This window comes from Anabrus simplex, chromosome 4 (genome assembly GCF_040414725.1).
Source record: "Anabrus simplex isolate iqAnaSimp1 chromosome 4, ASM4041472v1, whole genome shotgun sequence".
Classification (NCBI taxonomy): domain Eukaryota; kingdom Metazoa; phylum Arthropoda; class Insecta; order Orthoptera; family Tettigoniidae; genus Anabrus; species Anabrus simplex.
Window position 1 is genome coordinate 231,748,238 of NC_090268.1, and position 16,869 is coordinate 231,765,106.

The 16,869-nt window shown below is 37.6% G+C and overlaps 1 protein-coding gene across 1 annotated transcript in view; it reads left to right on the forward strand.

Annotated features, from left to right (window-relative positions):
* LOC136871815 (DNA (cytosine-5)-methyltransferase 1) overlaps positions 1 to 16,869 on the forward strand; it is a 211,873-nt gene that overhangs the window by 44,439 nt on the left and 150,565 nt on the right. Inside the window, exon 5 of the mRNA XM_067145426.2 lies at positions 2,583 to 2,804. Coding sequence (XP_067001527.2) covers positions 2,583 to 2,804 — 222 coding nt within the window. The remainder of the gene's footprint in view (positions 1 to 2,582; positions 2,805 to 16,869) is intronic.

Below are 16,869 nucleotides of genomic sequence, written 5' to 3' on the forward strand. Positions count from 1 at the left end.
AGGTATGAAAATAGCCTTTAAAACCAACAACAACAACACACAAATCTTACATAACACATCACGTGTTAATAAAATAAATAGGTACACAAAATCAGGCGTCTACAGGATTAAATGTAATACATGCTCTAATATTTCTTATGTGGGGCAAACCGGCCGGAGCTTCAGCATTAGATATTTAGAACATTTCAATGCAGTCAGATACAACAAATTTTCAGCTATCGGCCAACATATGGTCGACTATAATCACAAATTCACGAATATTGAAACAGACATGGACATTCTCAAAATAGCTAAGAAAGGACCTCTACTCAATATAATAGAGAACTTTTACATTCATTTAGATCAATACTTTAATGCCAACTATAACCTGAACGAAATAACTGAGAAACCCAATATTTTATTTGACCTTTTCATTACTTATTACAGAAAAAACAAATCGGTCGTTCAAACTTCTTTCTTTAAGTCCATTAAGGGTCCCCCGACAGTACAAACACCTTCACTTCCTCTCCCGTCCACCCCGCCTTGAACCTTCCCATCCCTCCCACCCTCCACCACTTACGTCATTCCTCCCCTCCGTATTCACCTACCCCTTTCCTGCTGATCTACTCCGCGCCATGCTCACTCCGTAAGTTGCATTCAATCCAGCAAGTTTGTTCCACGCAGCGCAAGGTGAGTCATCGTTTATATTTTCCGGTGCCTCGCTTGTTCTCCATTCGATTACCCGCGTTAATACTATCTTCTTTCCCCAGGTTCATTGGGGTCCCGATTGATCTGAGACTTCTGTTCAACACAGAAAGCCTTTAATTCCACCATAGAACAGGTTCAACTTTGTCAATTTTAATCTGGTGCTAGTCTCATTGGACAATTCTTCCCTCTACGCAAAAGTGGAACTTACATCTACAACTTTCTAGAAGCATATACGTAGTTATATATGTCAATCGTGCAACAGAGGAGCAACTGCTAACCTGACTATCTCATCAAGAGTTTTTACTGTGACTTCACAAGATTTTACTTGTCATTGTGAACACTTCTGTTACTTTTATCATTATTCGCAAATACGGTTTTTTCACTTTTATCTGTCATTCCACCACCATCCCATCCTTTTAGATCCTCTCATTTCTCCATACTATTTTTATCACTATGTCTTTTACTGTTGTAATTTGGCTAGGCTGATGATGGTCCACAGTGGACCGAAAGTAGTACCTTTTAATGTCATTGTAATGTTTTTGTAAAAACATCACATGATTTTTTAGTATTGAGTAGGTGGAATATTAAAATTTTGTATTTACTTTAAGCATAGTCTCAACTCAATACGGAACCTAACAATGAAGTTTATTACTTTATGATAAGGTGTAGCTTATTTGACTTACGATACAGTTATTGTAAGTTCTTTATTTCGTTGTAAGAGTTATGATGCAGTTATTGTAAGTTCTTTATTTCATTGTTAGTGTTCGTGCAAAATATGTTTCAAGATGATGATTCCATACTCGAGCGTCACTCTTATGAATCATGTCCCACTGTGTTTAATGCAGGAGAAAACTGCAATATCCGTGAGAAAATACAGGGAAAACAGATTTGGGTTACTAGTGGGCACTCTGTATCAGTATGAGCCACAGGAAATGCCTATGGAGTGTACTGCTGTATGAAAGTGGAACCTGGACTCTCGGCTTGGCTGATAAGATATGAATTGATGCTTTCAAAATGTCGTTCTACAGGAGGATTCTGAACATTTCAAGGGTGGATGAAACGCTAAAAAGGATTGAAGAGAAGCCATGCTTGTGAAATAAATTAACTTCAAGAGCCAATTGGATCACAAAAGTCTTTTGCACAGTGTGGAAGGAAAAAAATAGCAGAGGCAGACCGTGACTATATTATGTCAACCAAATAATGCAGAGCAAAGGACATAATTACTTGGAACTGAAGGGATAATATCCAATGTCCAATAACGGACCATTTATATTGGTACTGAAGGGATAACCCGCAGAACAGAGTTCACTGAAAGCCACTACAAACCAATATTTGGATTGACCACTGCAGGAGGAGGAATGAACCTATCTTTCAAGAAAACCATTTTATTAATATTGGTTAGCTATTGAACATTTCTTAACAGTAACTGTTCACAAAATTTTAATTTGTACTTCAGTATAGTTGGAAAATTGACATAATGATGATAGGGAAATGGTAAAGCAGAAGTGTGCAAAAAATAAGATTGTGGCAGACTTGTATTTTGATTACCTGCAGATTCCAAAGATAGCCCAAGTACCAGTCCAGGAAGCTAGGGCAACTGACATTATTTTAATATATTCTGCATCACAGACCTAAAAAGCAGTAGATGTATGCGACAAAGATACTGCCCACAAAGGACCTGATGAAGTTTGCTCGTTATTGGTTGATTACATCAAAACAGGGCTGCCAAATGTGTTACAGGATGGAACTTTTTTCTTTTTCTTTTCTTATGGTGAATATACTTGTGAAATGTTGGATGCCTTTTAAAAATATGGTGTTGGTAGTCATTGTGAAATTTGTGCTTATTCTCCATGTTGTGTGAAATAATGCAATATTTAAATTCTTTCTGTTTACAGCTCCATATCTATTTCGAAACAACTCAAGAGTGCACCTCAGAGGTGTACTATTTGTCGTCAGATGCTTGATGATCCTGACTTGCCTCTGTATCAAGGGCATCCTGATGGAGCTGTGGAGGAATATGTGGCTCTTACTGATCCACGCCTGTCCCTGTTCACGGGAACTGAAGAAATGATCCACGACAGTGATCAAAGACCTCAAAACAAACTGACGCATTTTAGGTAAGTATCAGATTTCTTCTGTTACAAATTTAGTCATGATTCCATACTTAGTGATAGGCATCTTTGCAATATTTTCTTCTTTTCATTATGCATTGTTCTTTGACTTTAATTATAGAACATATTGAAGATGTGTGCTGGTGCTGACCTGATGTAGTGACCCTGTATTGTAGTCTTCTTCTTTTTCTTCTTCTTGTACCGTATACTCATCGGATGTAGGTTGTCATCAGGGAAATCTGATTCTTGTTCTCAGCCAGTCAGAAAAGTGTGAAGGTACTGAGTCTATACCATTCACATAGATTCTGTAGACAAGACATTCTCCTTCTTCCCCAACTTCTCTTCCCTTCAGTTTTCCTTGTAAGATAAGCTGAAAGAGCCTCTACTTATCATTTCAAATGATATGGCCAAAGTACTCAAAATTCTTCATTTTGATGTTGTACACAACATCTAGCTCTTGTGTTGAGTATCTCAGTATTATGTCTTCCGTCAACACATGGTATTATGAGCTGGCACTAGTAGTACTACATCTCAAAGAATGAAAGTATTTTGGTAAATGGTCTCTGTTAGGGTCTAAGTCTCAACACATGTAACATAGAGAAGTAAACAGAGACTGAAATGAATATTAAAGTCCTTTTTGCAGAGGAGTTTACTCATTCTCTTGAATGCAGTCCTTGCCCGTTCACTCCGGGACCTAATTTCAACAGCATTGTTCCAGCTGTGAACAGGTATGCAGCTGAGATACTTAAAACATTTAACTTACCCCAGTGATGTCTGATAATGTAATGACTGCCTTAACTGCACTATTTTCTTGCTTCTCCAGTATGATGCCAACTCCATTCAAATTTAATGGTTTCCTGAGAAGTAGACAAAAGATCTTTGATTTTGCAACTACCTGATCCTGGCCATTGCATTTTGCTTATTCTCAGGATGTTTCTTTGGAATCTTTCCATATCTCTGACGGTGTTACAGATTTTCCTCCTTCAAACGTACTTCTTAACATTCCAAGTGCATGTCTTCATTATGGCCGACGCAGAGATTTTTAGCAATGGGGCTGAGGTATTTGATTGTTCAGCCATACTGATTATGTCCGGAGATAAATGGAGGTGATTTTCCGTTGGCTTCCTCAATACCATTTTCGGCCATTCATCAGCCGTCTTTAACATAAGGAACAGTCACTTGTAGCCACATCTCTGAAGTACAAACACTACGGCTGAAATCTGCTCCCAGCTTGGATACAGATGCCTTTTACTTAATTAACCCAAGCAATGCGCTGCCTCTTCTGCCACCTACACCATACTGAAGGCCTTCTTTTTCACTTTAGGTACCATTGAGGTTTTCACTTGTAACCCTGATCTGGGACCCTTACCAGATGCTACACACTGGGTCATTGTGCTCCGGGACTCACCTGAGCAGAGTCATCACTTCTTGAAGAGAGCTATCTAGGAGGGGGGGTCTCTACCTGCTTTTAGTCTGTTTGAAACATATTAGTGCTTTGCATTTGTCCTATGATCTTGACTGACTTCTCTTAATCCACATTGAGCAATTGTTAGAAGCATGCAATATCGCAACCACAATACACACAAAAAATAAAAAGTATGATTTTTAAACCTTTCATTACATCTCTTTATAATTGCACCCCTTTAAACCATTAGCATACTAATATTAATCTGCTGAGCATGCATGTATATACCTCTTTTTTATTACATAACGTATACAGTAGTTTTACACTATTGAGTTTTATACATATAATCTGCATCGTACCGAAATTTTAATGATATCTATGTTTGATGCGATGATGAACTACAAGTTGAACACTTGAAAAGTTTTTAGAGATTTGAAATGTTCTTTTGTGGTCTGTCCTGTCTTGGATAGTCAGGAAACAATGCTCTCAAGGATTTGTTCAGCTAGGAGGACTCTAAATTTTGTGAAGTGCTGTTTCTTTCTCATGACCATTTCTGGATTGCGTAGCTGTTGAATATTGCAAGATCCATTAGATCGAGGGTGCAGAAATTCTGGGCGCCAGATTTCTGCGGCGACTGTGTTTGTGTTACTGGTGACTAAGTCCCCCCCCCCCTCCCCACAAACACACTAAAGCCTTTTTTTCTGGTTTTTTGTACTTTCTTCTCCTAACCATCAATTTGCAACAAATGCCATGTATATACCATATTTACGCGAATAATCCCCGTATATTTTTTAAAAAAATTTGAGGCACGAAATTGGGGTGCAGGTTATATTTGCATCAAGGTTGCCAACACGCTCCCGGTTCACCTAGTTTTCAATGCTGTGTGTTCAGTTATGCTTTGTGCAACTGTAGATGGAAGAAAACTATCTCCATATGTCATGTTTAAGTGAAAAACAATTCAGACTTTCAATTCTAAACTGACTTTACATTTAAAAAAAATAGTACCGTATTTCACAGAGTAATTCAAAATTCGAAATTTCTCCGCGTCTCGATAGAACACGTCTTCCGTAACGTGCAGGGGTAGCTTTCCACACTTTCTCTCACTTTGGTGTGTCTATAATGTGTTTCATATTTGAAAATAGAGTGGAATTGTAATTCTTTTGTATTCAGCGTTGTAAGGAATGCCACAATATCACATAGCAGGCAGTACACGGAAAAGCAGAATCTGTGAAAACTGCTGAGGGTTGGCATTTCTGAATTACAAGATGGCTGTTAATTCAAAATCACGTGATTGTAAGTCTGATTTCTGTATTACAAAGACTTCAAATTAACAAGGTTTTACTGTATCTCAAAACTAACAACAGATTTCACCGGTGTGTCTATTTCAAGTGTTTGCATTGAACAAAAAGAATTATCCACCACCGGTTGTGTTACTGTCCACTAAAAAGAGACCACGTGTGAGAAGTATTTTAGACTTGGAGTGTGACAAACTTGTAAATAATTTAGGAAAGGATTCTAGTGATGCAAGAGATAACGAATCTTCCCATCTACAGGGAATCGAGCCTATTGCAAGTTCAGATTAATGAAATACCTGTCACGTAAGTAGGCCTACTTGCTCATTTTCATTTCACATGTTCATATTTGCGTAAAGACCATGTGGACCTTGCGGAGTGATACAAAATGTTTGTTTATGCCTATGTTACTCTTTCGATGGAAGGAATTTTAGTCAATTTCTTTCAAAATGAGCCTTCCTAAAATGAGGGTGCAGGCATTATGCGACGGCGGGGATTATTCAACAAGCTTAAATCATACCACGATCTTCTCAAAGATAAATAATTGGGAGACAATAGAGAATATATTTTTCTTTCTGGACATAACCGTTGATGTATTGCACCTGTCCCGAGTTCTACAGGGCATCATTAAGTTAACTAAATTTCACCAATAAATCTTTGAGTGGAAATATCCTGGATGAGAAGCTTCAGAGGTGATCCTGGGCATTGCAGTCCCACCCTCCCTACTTTCATTGTCTCCACAGCTGAGCTCAAGAGCATATGGGTCAATGGTCTGTTCGGTGAAAGAAAATTGGGCGATAAATTTAACTATATTGAAAGTAGGGTGTTCTAGGACAGGAGAGGAATAGTCTAATTATGAAATGAGAAGATTTTTGTTCCCAATCAAACGCATAAAATTTTAATTATTTGATAGTCACAAGGTAAAATAACATACGTGCCATCTGGTTACATAAAAATACACCCAAGTATTTGACGAAGATCGTCATGTCCTGTCAATCTGTATTATATCTGACTCACATTACACTTATAACACACATTATAAACATGCATCTTAGGAATTTACATGTCTCTGAATAAGGGCGTCACCTTTATATCCGAGCAATACCCGCCGGTATCTCTTACACTAAGGTACAATTAACACACTATTACATATATATACACTTTAGATGGCAATTCTTGCAAAATGACACATTTATTAGGTGTCTTATCATGGTTGTGAGGTTTTAATGAAAATTTGGTTGAGCACATCACCATGATTTGCATGTCAGATTGACGTAATTATCATAATAAATTCACAAGATTGCCTTAAGCATGTTTATCCGGGATGTCCTATCCTAAAACATCACATGGCGGACTGAACAATGTTGGTTCCCTGTTAGACGTCCCAAACACAATAATACGTACAAGAACATATGTATAAGAAATAATGAACCATCACCTGATATTACAACAATTAATATCACACTTCACATACAAGAATATATAAAGAAGAATTATGACCCTTCCAGGTCTACTGACAGTGATCCATGGTTGTCGCTGTTGCGTGCGAGTCGAATCCATGCAAGAAGTAAGTATAAATAACCACCTAATCGATACTTTATTAATGCCTCAGGCAAAATTGAATAAAATTAAAACTTACAGGACATGTAAGTATGAAGCACCGAGGGCCGAGCAGACCATTTCCTGGCTACTCCTTTATCTCGCACCAGGAGCCATTTTCAAACCCTGTGTGGTACTTTAATTCCCACTCATGCGGCCTAGTCTAGGCGCTTCATTATTATTATTATTATTATTATTATTATTATTATTATTATTATTATTATTATTATGATTATTATTATTATTATTATTCAAACCACGTGCGGCATTTTCTTCACACGTCATGCTGCCTAATCCAGGTGCTTCATAATAATAATTATTATTATTCTTCTTCTTACAAATCTCATTTTTATCAATGACCTAGCCTTTGAATTACATTAATCGTATTATTCTCTCGTCTCCTCGGTCTGTCATTTCACTTATTGTCACACGAATTATCACTCCTTCCCTTATACACTAGTATATTAGACCACATAGCCCCTTGATCTAGAAGACTATTCCATCAGGTAATTTACATAATACCACGTCACTCGCGTAATCTATATATATATCATCGATCGCACCCCTTGCTGGATCTTCACCTTCCTCTGGTCAGCAGCCTTACAATTTACAAGGGGGAATAATCTCTACATTACTTGTGAAGCATTACAACAAATCAGACTTGAAATCTTATGACTAATAATGGCAATGAACTGGAGTGATTTAAAATATATCTTGAAATAGATCTCCCATCTTAAAATGCTTCACGTCTAATAATGCTAAGGTCCTTATAACTAATCCATGCATGGCTTTCATGGGAATAAAATTATGATCACCCCGATCATAGAGGACATAAATTCATTTAAAACCCTATTAATAAAAAAATTTCCATCTCTTCAAATACGCCTACGGCACTCATCTATCCTTTATGTATTTACATGCACTAGAAATTTTTTTTTGTATATAACTTTAAGCATATTACGGGATATGAAACTTATGCTGAGAAATTGGAATGTACTTAACACTTCTGCTTGTAATCGGTCGTCATCGGAGGGCACAACTGAAGTGTTTAGGCGGCCATCACTGCGGCCCTGTTAGCGAGAAATCCCTGGTTTGTCATCTGCTTGGTCCCGTTCATGATGTCTCGAACTATGGTCTCGTGCAGTTGAAAATCTAAACGTTGCCTGGATAGATGAATGCAGGCACTTATGGTGCGATTCTAGTTGATTCCAGTCCCGGCTTCGACGACCGCTCACAAACATACAGGCAAAAAGGGTAAATGGTTAATGAATACTGCTTATGCAGTTTCAAATATTGGCCGTGCGTGTAGGGGCGCGCGGCTGTGAGCTTGCATCCGGGAGATAGTAGGTTCGAATCCCACTATCGGCAGCCCTGAAAATGGTTTTCCGTGGTTTCCCATTTTCACACCAGGCAAATGCTGGGGCTGTACCTTAATTAAGGCCACGGCCGCTTCCTTCCAACTCCTAGGCCTTTCCTATCCCATCGTCGCCATAAGACCTATCTGTGTCGGTGCGACGTAAAGCCCCTAGCAAAAAAAAAAAAAAAAAAAAAAAAAAAAGTTTCAAATAACCTATTTGTGGTTAGATCCACTCATTGACTCAAATGGACTGACCCGAAGAATGGTCAGTCTCTTATAAATCACTATTCATTCCCTTTTGTCACATGGCCTGAATAATGATTACTGTTACTTAATATGAGTGTCCCTGGATCATGCAGACGTTCTTCCCTTGCTAACACCTTTCTATTAGTTTATTGACCGTCTATCACTGTTTGGTTATCTTACAGTCGGCCACTAAATATCACCTGAATGTAGTCTGCGTCTCACTCTGAGCGGCATCAGGCGTTTATAAATGTTGATTCCCATAGGGAATCTGAAATATATGTTCCGAATGAGTAAATTTATAATACCAATGTAGTTGGTCCGTTATTGGACATTATAAATTTTCCAGCTAACTCATTCGTGGTTGTCAGTGTTTCGCCCCAGTGTGCTAAGTTGGGCTCATCAGTTGGTACATAGCACACCCACCAAGACGCATGGCTAGTGCATACCGTGGAGGCCACTGTGTAGTGAGCAAACAACTCATTCGGGACATATTTCAGATTCCCTATGGGAATCAACATCTATATCATCTGATGGCCAGGCAGGCATCAATTTTTGGAAATAAGACAAAGTCTCTCATAGTACATTGGCACTGCCGGTGGCTCTAAGTAGCCATGCGTCTTGGTGTGTGTGCTGTATCAAGCGTTTCTAGATGTTGATTCCCATAGAGAATCTGAAATATATGTCCCAAATGAGTAAACTTGTAATACCAATGTAGTTGGTCCGTTATTGGACATCGGTAGTGATACAGAGAGTGACTATGCATAGCAAAGGGTTGCTGGGGAAATGGCAGACAGCGCAGATGAAGAAGAAATAGCTTCAGGCGTAATAACTTGGTCCGCTGTTCAGTGGTTGTGGCGAGAGTTAGATGTTGTCAAAAACACACAAAACTTCCCCTTCACAGGTGTGCCAGGTACAGGAAAGCATTTTGCATCTATTTTCAATTTTTTTTGTTGCTATTTTTCGACGGCAAAGTGATTGACCTAATTGCTCAAGAAACAAATAGATACGTGGCAGAGAGTGTACTTGACGCACCCTTGAAACCAAGGTCTCACGCCCGGAAGTGGAAGCCAGTGACGGAGGGATATTTATGTGTTCCTGGGGCTTGTAATGTTCATGGTGACAGAAACCCACCTTGAAGAGCTATTTCACCAAGGATGGATTTTTAGAAATCCCTACACCCCTCAAACAATGGCAAGGGGCAGGTTTGAACTCATCTTGTAATATTTACATTTTGTTGATAACTCTACATGGGATACATACACAGGATCTGAAAAGCTTTTCAAAATTCAGCCTTTCCTGGAAATTAAAAACGGAAATTTTCAGACGGCCTGCATTCCCACCGAAAATATTTCTGTGGACAAGTCCCTTACACTCTGGAAAGGCAGACTTGGAATAACAATTTATATTACCTTATATATTTGTGTAAATATTGTGTGTGATTATGGACAATCCTGAACAACAGCAGTTATATATATTGCTCAGAAACATTGGACTTAATCTCGGTAAGTAGTCCTAAATTTTTCATTACGTTATATTTCTTAGATTTAACACTATGAATTCTTTAACTTGATGGTGTCTTAACCTCTGGTGAGCTTCATTTTAAATACCACTTGTGAAGTGAGCAGCTCTGGATTAAATTGCCGGCTCGAGGGGTTAAGTTCAAACTGGGCCTCATCAGACCACACTACTTTTGTCAGAAAGTGTTCATCTTGATTTACCATTTGTTGATACTATTCACAAAATTGCAGTCGACGATCAAGCGCATGCAGTAATCGTGGGATGTAAACTTTCTGCTTAGCGACTTCCAAAATTCATCGTACACTTGTACTGCTACTCTCCACTCCCCGTGCACATTGCGTAGCAGACTTCTGTGGTGAAGTACGAAACCTTTCCAACATGAGAGCCAACGAAGCAGGACTAGTTAGCTGCACACGCTCTTCCCCATTCCTTTGTGAATATGACAAATCTTCCCATGCATCTCATACTTATCAGCAGTGTTCTCCCTAGGAGTTCTTAATGAGTGCACCGCCCTGCTGTTTTTACAGTCTGCCTGGCTAACATAACCTAGATATGTGCAAGTTATCTAATATTAACCCATTGAGCAGTACTGCCGTCTATTTACGGCAGTGTTGCGCGTGGCCTACGGGAGTACTGCCGTCTATTTACGTCCTCGTAGTTTGCGCCTGAATAGTAGCACCGTCTATTCATGTTTCATGTTGAATGTTTGAAATTGTTTTCTGACATCGTACTAGCGGGTTTCTAGAACAATTTTGGGGATGTTTGACATGTTCAGCAAATTTTATTCCATGTTTTGTTACATCTCGCATGTTCTGCGATGAAGTTCTGTCGCCGCGTCTGTAGTCACGTAACCTAACTTCTTACGAGATTTTGCTACGAATTACGACAACACGCGGGAACTGTTTTCTATTGTTGTTGCTTGTGAGTGCATTGTACGTCTATTCCTTGACAATACACATAATTTTTCTTTTCCCTCATCTCTGGTTTCCATAGAAACAAACGCTCTCTGATTGTAAATAAATACACGTGCTAATGGCGGGATCAAGTCGAGGATGCGGGCTTGCTCCGCAAGATATAAGTAATATTTTGACTAACGAGGAGTCTGATGATGAAATTGATATTAATGCTGATGATAGTGATTATATTGTGTCCGATGAGAGTGAAAGGTAATTCCTCGGAAGACGACAACACGGAAACTGAGGACGAAGTGCAACCCGCTGTCGCAAAGAAGGCTAAGCTGTCAGCTGTTCAAGCCGAAAAAAGAAAGTGGAGTTGTGTAGGTAGGTTTCTTCCTACGCTATCTGCTCATTTTGATGCTTCAAATTCAGGTGTTAGTGATAATCTTGTGTGTGAATGATAATGACAATGAGTCAAGACTTGAAGTGTCGATTTTCAAAGAAGTTGTAGATCGCAATATTATGAACTTGATAGTGTCAGAAATGAACAAGTACTACTTATTTGTTACGGAAAATACGGACATAAAGGAAAAGTCGAAATTACGTAAGTGGCAAGGCATAACCGTGGAGAATCTTTATGTTTTCCTGGCAACTGTTTTGTTGATGGGCCATGTGAAGAAAAACAGGATGAAAGACTATTGGTCAACAAATAAATTGATCGAAACTCCGATGTTCGGTAAAGTGATCTCTCTCGACAATTTTTCCCTCATTCTAAGACTGCTTCACTTTTCAGACAACAATCTACAACCCCCAGGTGACAGACTTTACAAAATTAGGCCCATAATAAACTATTTCCGAGATAAATTCCGATCTATATTCTATCCTTTCCAAAATATCTGTATTGATGAGAGCCTTGTTGCATGGAAAGGTCGCCTAAAATGGAAACAATACATTCCATCAAAGCGTCACAGGTTTGGTATAAAGGTGTTCATACTTTTCGACTGTGAAACTGGGTTTATCCTTGATTTTATTGTTTATACTGGGAAAGATACGGAAGTTGAACAAGATGAAAAACTCGGAGTGTCTGGGTCAGTTGTCAAAACTCTGACAGCACCTTACATTGGCAAAGGTCACAACCTGTATGTCGACAACTGGTACACAAGCCCAGATCTTTTTGAGTACTTACACAAGGAAAATACTGGAGCTGTGGCACAGTCAGAAGAAACAGAAAAGGGATGCCAGACTTCCCGAAGAAAATTCAAAGGGGAGAATGTATTTCATGGCACACCAATGATATGCTGGCGCAAAGATGGCATGACAAAAGGGATGTTACCATGCTAACCAGCATACACGAGAACGTGATGGTAGAAACAGGTAAAACAGATCACGCCACAGGGCAGAATAAAAAGAAACCCTTGAGTGTACTGGATTATAATGAGAACATGGGTCCAATTGACAAAGCTGATATGCAAGTAAGCTTCACTGCAAATGTCAGGAAAACACTGAAATGGTATGTGAAGTTGTTTTTTTACTTGATAGACATTTCAGTGCTGAACTCTTACATTATTTACAAGGTGAAGACTGGAAAAAGTCCACAACTACTTGACTTCCGTCTCTGCCTTATAGATCAGCTACTAGAGGAATTTGCAGTGGAGAGGAAACCAACAAAAGGAGGTCGACCACCTTCAGGAGGAGTCTGCTTGAGACTTTCTGGACGTCATTTCCCTAAACCAGTACCCCCAATGCAATCAAAGCAGAAACCACAACGGCGGTGTTTTGTGTGTCAGCACACGAAGAAGAGACCACCCAAAAGAACAGACACTAAGTGGATGTGTGTTGAGTGTGATAGACCCCTGTGTGTACACCCCTGTTTTGAAGAGTACCATACCCTAAAGACATTTTGATGGGTGAAACTGTCAAGTCAGTGTGTTGCAAAGGCTACAAAAGTGGTCACCTATAGAGAGGAATTATGTTTTTGTTAATTTTATTGTTGTTTTCAATATTTTTAGAAAATATTATCTACGCCACTGAATTAAATTAAATTGAAGGTATCAGTTATGTACCATAAGTTTGAATTATGTAATTTTATTAATAGAGAAAAGTTAGAAAAAATAACTTAAAATCAACAATTCAGAATTTTCAAGAAAAAACTCACTCCTGGTGGTCTGTGTCACCAAAAACTCGCTGATCAAAAGGTTAATACATATTCGAGTCATTGGTTGCTCTAGATTAAAACGTAAATACTGTAAAGCTGTTTATTTAATTGATAAATCTTCATTATTGTCAGCATAATTGTCTATTACATTGGAGTTGAAATGTTTAACTTAACTATCACATAGAGTCGTTCGCAAGCAGTGTCTGGTATTAGCGTGGAATCATATGTGAACATTCGATTCTGCATGACGTCGCAAACCCGTATGGCACTCCTCAGCAACTGATTAGTTCCTGGTGTTACATGATTATGAACGAGCAGTAGAACACTAAAAATTCAAATTGCTCTGTTATGTCTTGTTCGTGATAATAACACTAAAATAGTTCAGTTTTGTGGTTGATGTTTACCTGTCGCCTTCTTGAGGTACTAAAATCACCACGCTGTGTATATAATAATTATTGTAGCTTTTGACTCCAGCGTGGTAGCATATCCTGTGAGGTGTCCAGGGAGTTCTATGTGTATATGGTGAAAAAGAAGTCAAATAATGAAGATTTTTAGGAAATTACGGTGTTAAGAAGTACGAAAAATTCTTTCTCAAGATGTTGTGATATGTGGACAGTAAATGACTTGAAAGTATTGAAAATGCATTTGAGAGGAATGCCAAACTGTCCAAGATTACTAATGCCAAGCATCAAAAGGCTTTCTTGAGCGTCTCAAAGTTACAGCACCCGAACATTGTGAGGAGAGTTCCACACTACTGGAGCTCCAGCTGAACACATCTACTGCAACTTTTGTTAATTTTTTACTTACAACACAGCTGAAAACTTCATCATGAAGTAGTTAGTCAGCTGATATGCCATCAACTGTGGAAATAGTGCGTTTGAACCCCACTGTTGGCAGTCCTGAAAATGGTTTTCATTGGTTTCCCATTTTCACACCAGGCATATGTTGGGGCTGTAGCTTAATTAAGACCACAGCTGCTTCCTTCCCTCTCCTAGCCCTTTTCTATTCCATTGTCGCCATAAAACCTATCTGTATTGGTGCAACATAAAGCCAGTTGTAAGAAAAAAAAATCAACCTGTAGATATAATTTCCAGCCAATTTTTGAAACCAGTTTGTCTATAAATACAGAATTGGATTCAGAATGTCAGGACATTTCATAGGAACCCAACATTGTGCCAGTACTGTATAGAGCAAGTGTGTGTGACAGCTGATCTGGCAGATACTCAATTTACCCAATCATTAACTCTTTTGCTGCAATTCACTGACCTCTGTTTACACATTTTTCACAGAAATTTGATAATGCGTCATGATGATTTATGGCCTGCTTGTTTTCCAGATTTGTTCAAATTTCATTTGTATCTGTGGGACTTCTTGAAGTGATGAGTTTATGAAACATACCCCACATGTTGACAAAATATTTACGGATGTTTACAAAGATTAAAAAGAAGGCTGAAAAATTCAAATTAACTGTTAGGATCCATGGGAATGCATTAACGTGCAGAATGAGCTGAATAGCCTTATCCTTATCATCTATATTTCTAACTTATCAGTCCATGTATTTAACTGAAAATTCTATTTAATTTTATGTATCCAGGATATGAAATTACTGTTACGAAAATTAACTAGTTATGACAGTAAAATACATAGGTAATTGCGTAGGTAAATTCTTTCCTGTCTTTTAAAAAAATTCTAAAGAGGATTCCTTACCAGTTGAATAAGATTTGTAAAATTTTGTGCGATGAAGGGAAGACGCAATAACAATTTCACAATTAAAATGTATCGTGAAGCCCGGTCTGGATTGTCTTGTCAGTTCATACAGACAATTCATTCAGTGTTTAGGCTTCATCTAGTTTTCTGCAAACCAAAAGTTGTTTTGGATCCTGTAGATTTCCATGTACATAAAGCTCATTTGTGGTTATATAGCCCTACCTTTTTGATGTTAATTTTATATTAGGACTAGTCTGGTGTGTCTCAATATCAAAACCAATCTCAAAAGATTTAATGTGTGTACAGTAAAACCTTTTTGAAGTCTTCGGGTTGCAAAAATCGGACTTCGAATTGATTCCGAATTAACCGCCTCCACGTAATTCAGAAATGCCAACCCTTGCGGCGTCACAAAACATCCTGAGACCCGTTACTGCATGCAGTTAACCTTGATACACAGTTTAAACCTTTCAAATGCCATGGAAAAAAATCTGTTTCCAAAATATATCTGTCGTGATCATAAGAATTTCGGCAGGCTGAGGACTCGGGAGCGTATAGTCAGATTGGCAAAGATTGTTTGAAAAATCACTTATATTCTAAAACCCTTGAATTTATATACACATATATAATAATACACATATAAATTTCTGACACCATTCAACCTTCAAATTTCACTTAGATCTTGTTGTGAGTCTTTGAGTTCTTATATTACACACAAGAATATATATTCACTGGTTGAATACTTAACTATGGGATGGAATTGATCCCCGTACAGCTGAAGTCTTCTTTTCTTCTTCTTCTCTTCTTTTTTCTATGATGATGTCCCTGGAATCTGTTACTTCGTCAGTTATGCTAAGCTTTCCCAATGAGAATGATTGCTGGTCTATTACCTAATTATTGTGCTCCAACACCTAATTGACTACTGGTGTGGAAAACCCCTATGATCGTTCACTAACGAATCACACTCAGTTCAAGAGCCTATTGTCCCTCTGATTTACTAAAACTTTAACTGCGTACTCGCAGCTCTCCCCAAAGTCTACCAGCACTCTAAACAGTTCTCCCTGGCCGACTAACTATCTGTTCACTGGGCGATAGGGCCTCCGGCTTACACAGTCTAAACGCCGACAGTCAAGAGCGGAGAGTCAAAAGCCTTGTTGTTTACGAGTTACGAGTTTATATTTCTTTACCATCCCTTCGAGAACTCTCTACTGAATAATACACCACCACTACGAGTCACTTGTACACGTCACAGCATCACTGTTCTCTGATTGGTTCTTTAGTATGGAACCACTCAGTCACGTAACTACATATGATTTTCTAGACCAGCTTGGAAGCTATCCGTATGTCTCTGACACGTGACATTGTACATTTCCCAAAGAAATGCATGTTTAGCTTGCACAATGTTTCATAATATTGAGACACAAAACTCTTGGCTTACAAACTTCTACGCCATATAGAATGTTGTAATTCTTTCTTTGGAATATTCTGTCATTCCTATTATTATTATTATTATTATTATTATTATTATTATTATTATTATTATTATTATTATTATTATTATTATTATTATTATTATTATTATTATTATTATTATTATTATTATTATTATTATTATTATTATTATTATTATTATTATTATTATTATTATTATTATTATTATTATTATTATTATTATTATTATTATTATTATTATTATTATTATTATTATTATTATTATTATTATTATTATTATTATTATTATTATTATTATTATTATTATTATTATTATTATTATTATTATTATTATTATTATTATTATTATTATTATTATTATTATTATTATTATTATTATTATTATTATTATTATTATTATTATTTATAAATTATGAATTATAGACATATACAGACTCTCTTGTAATT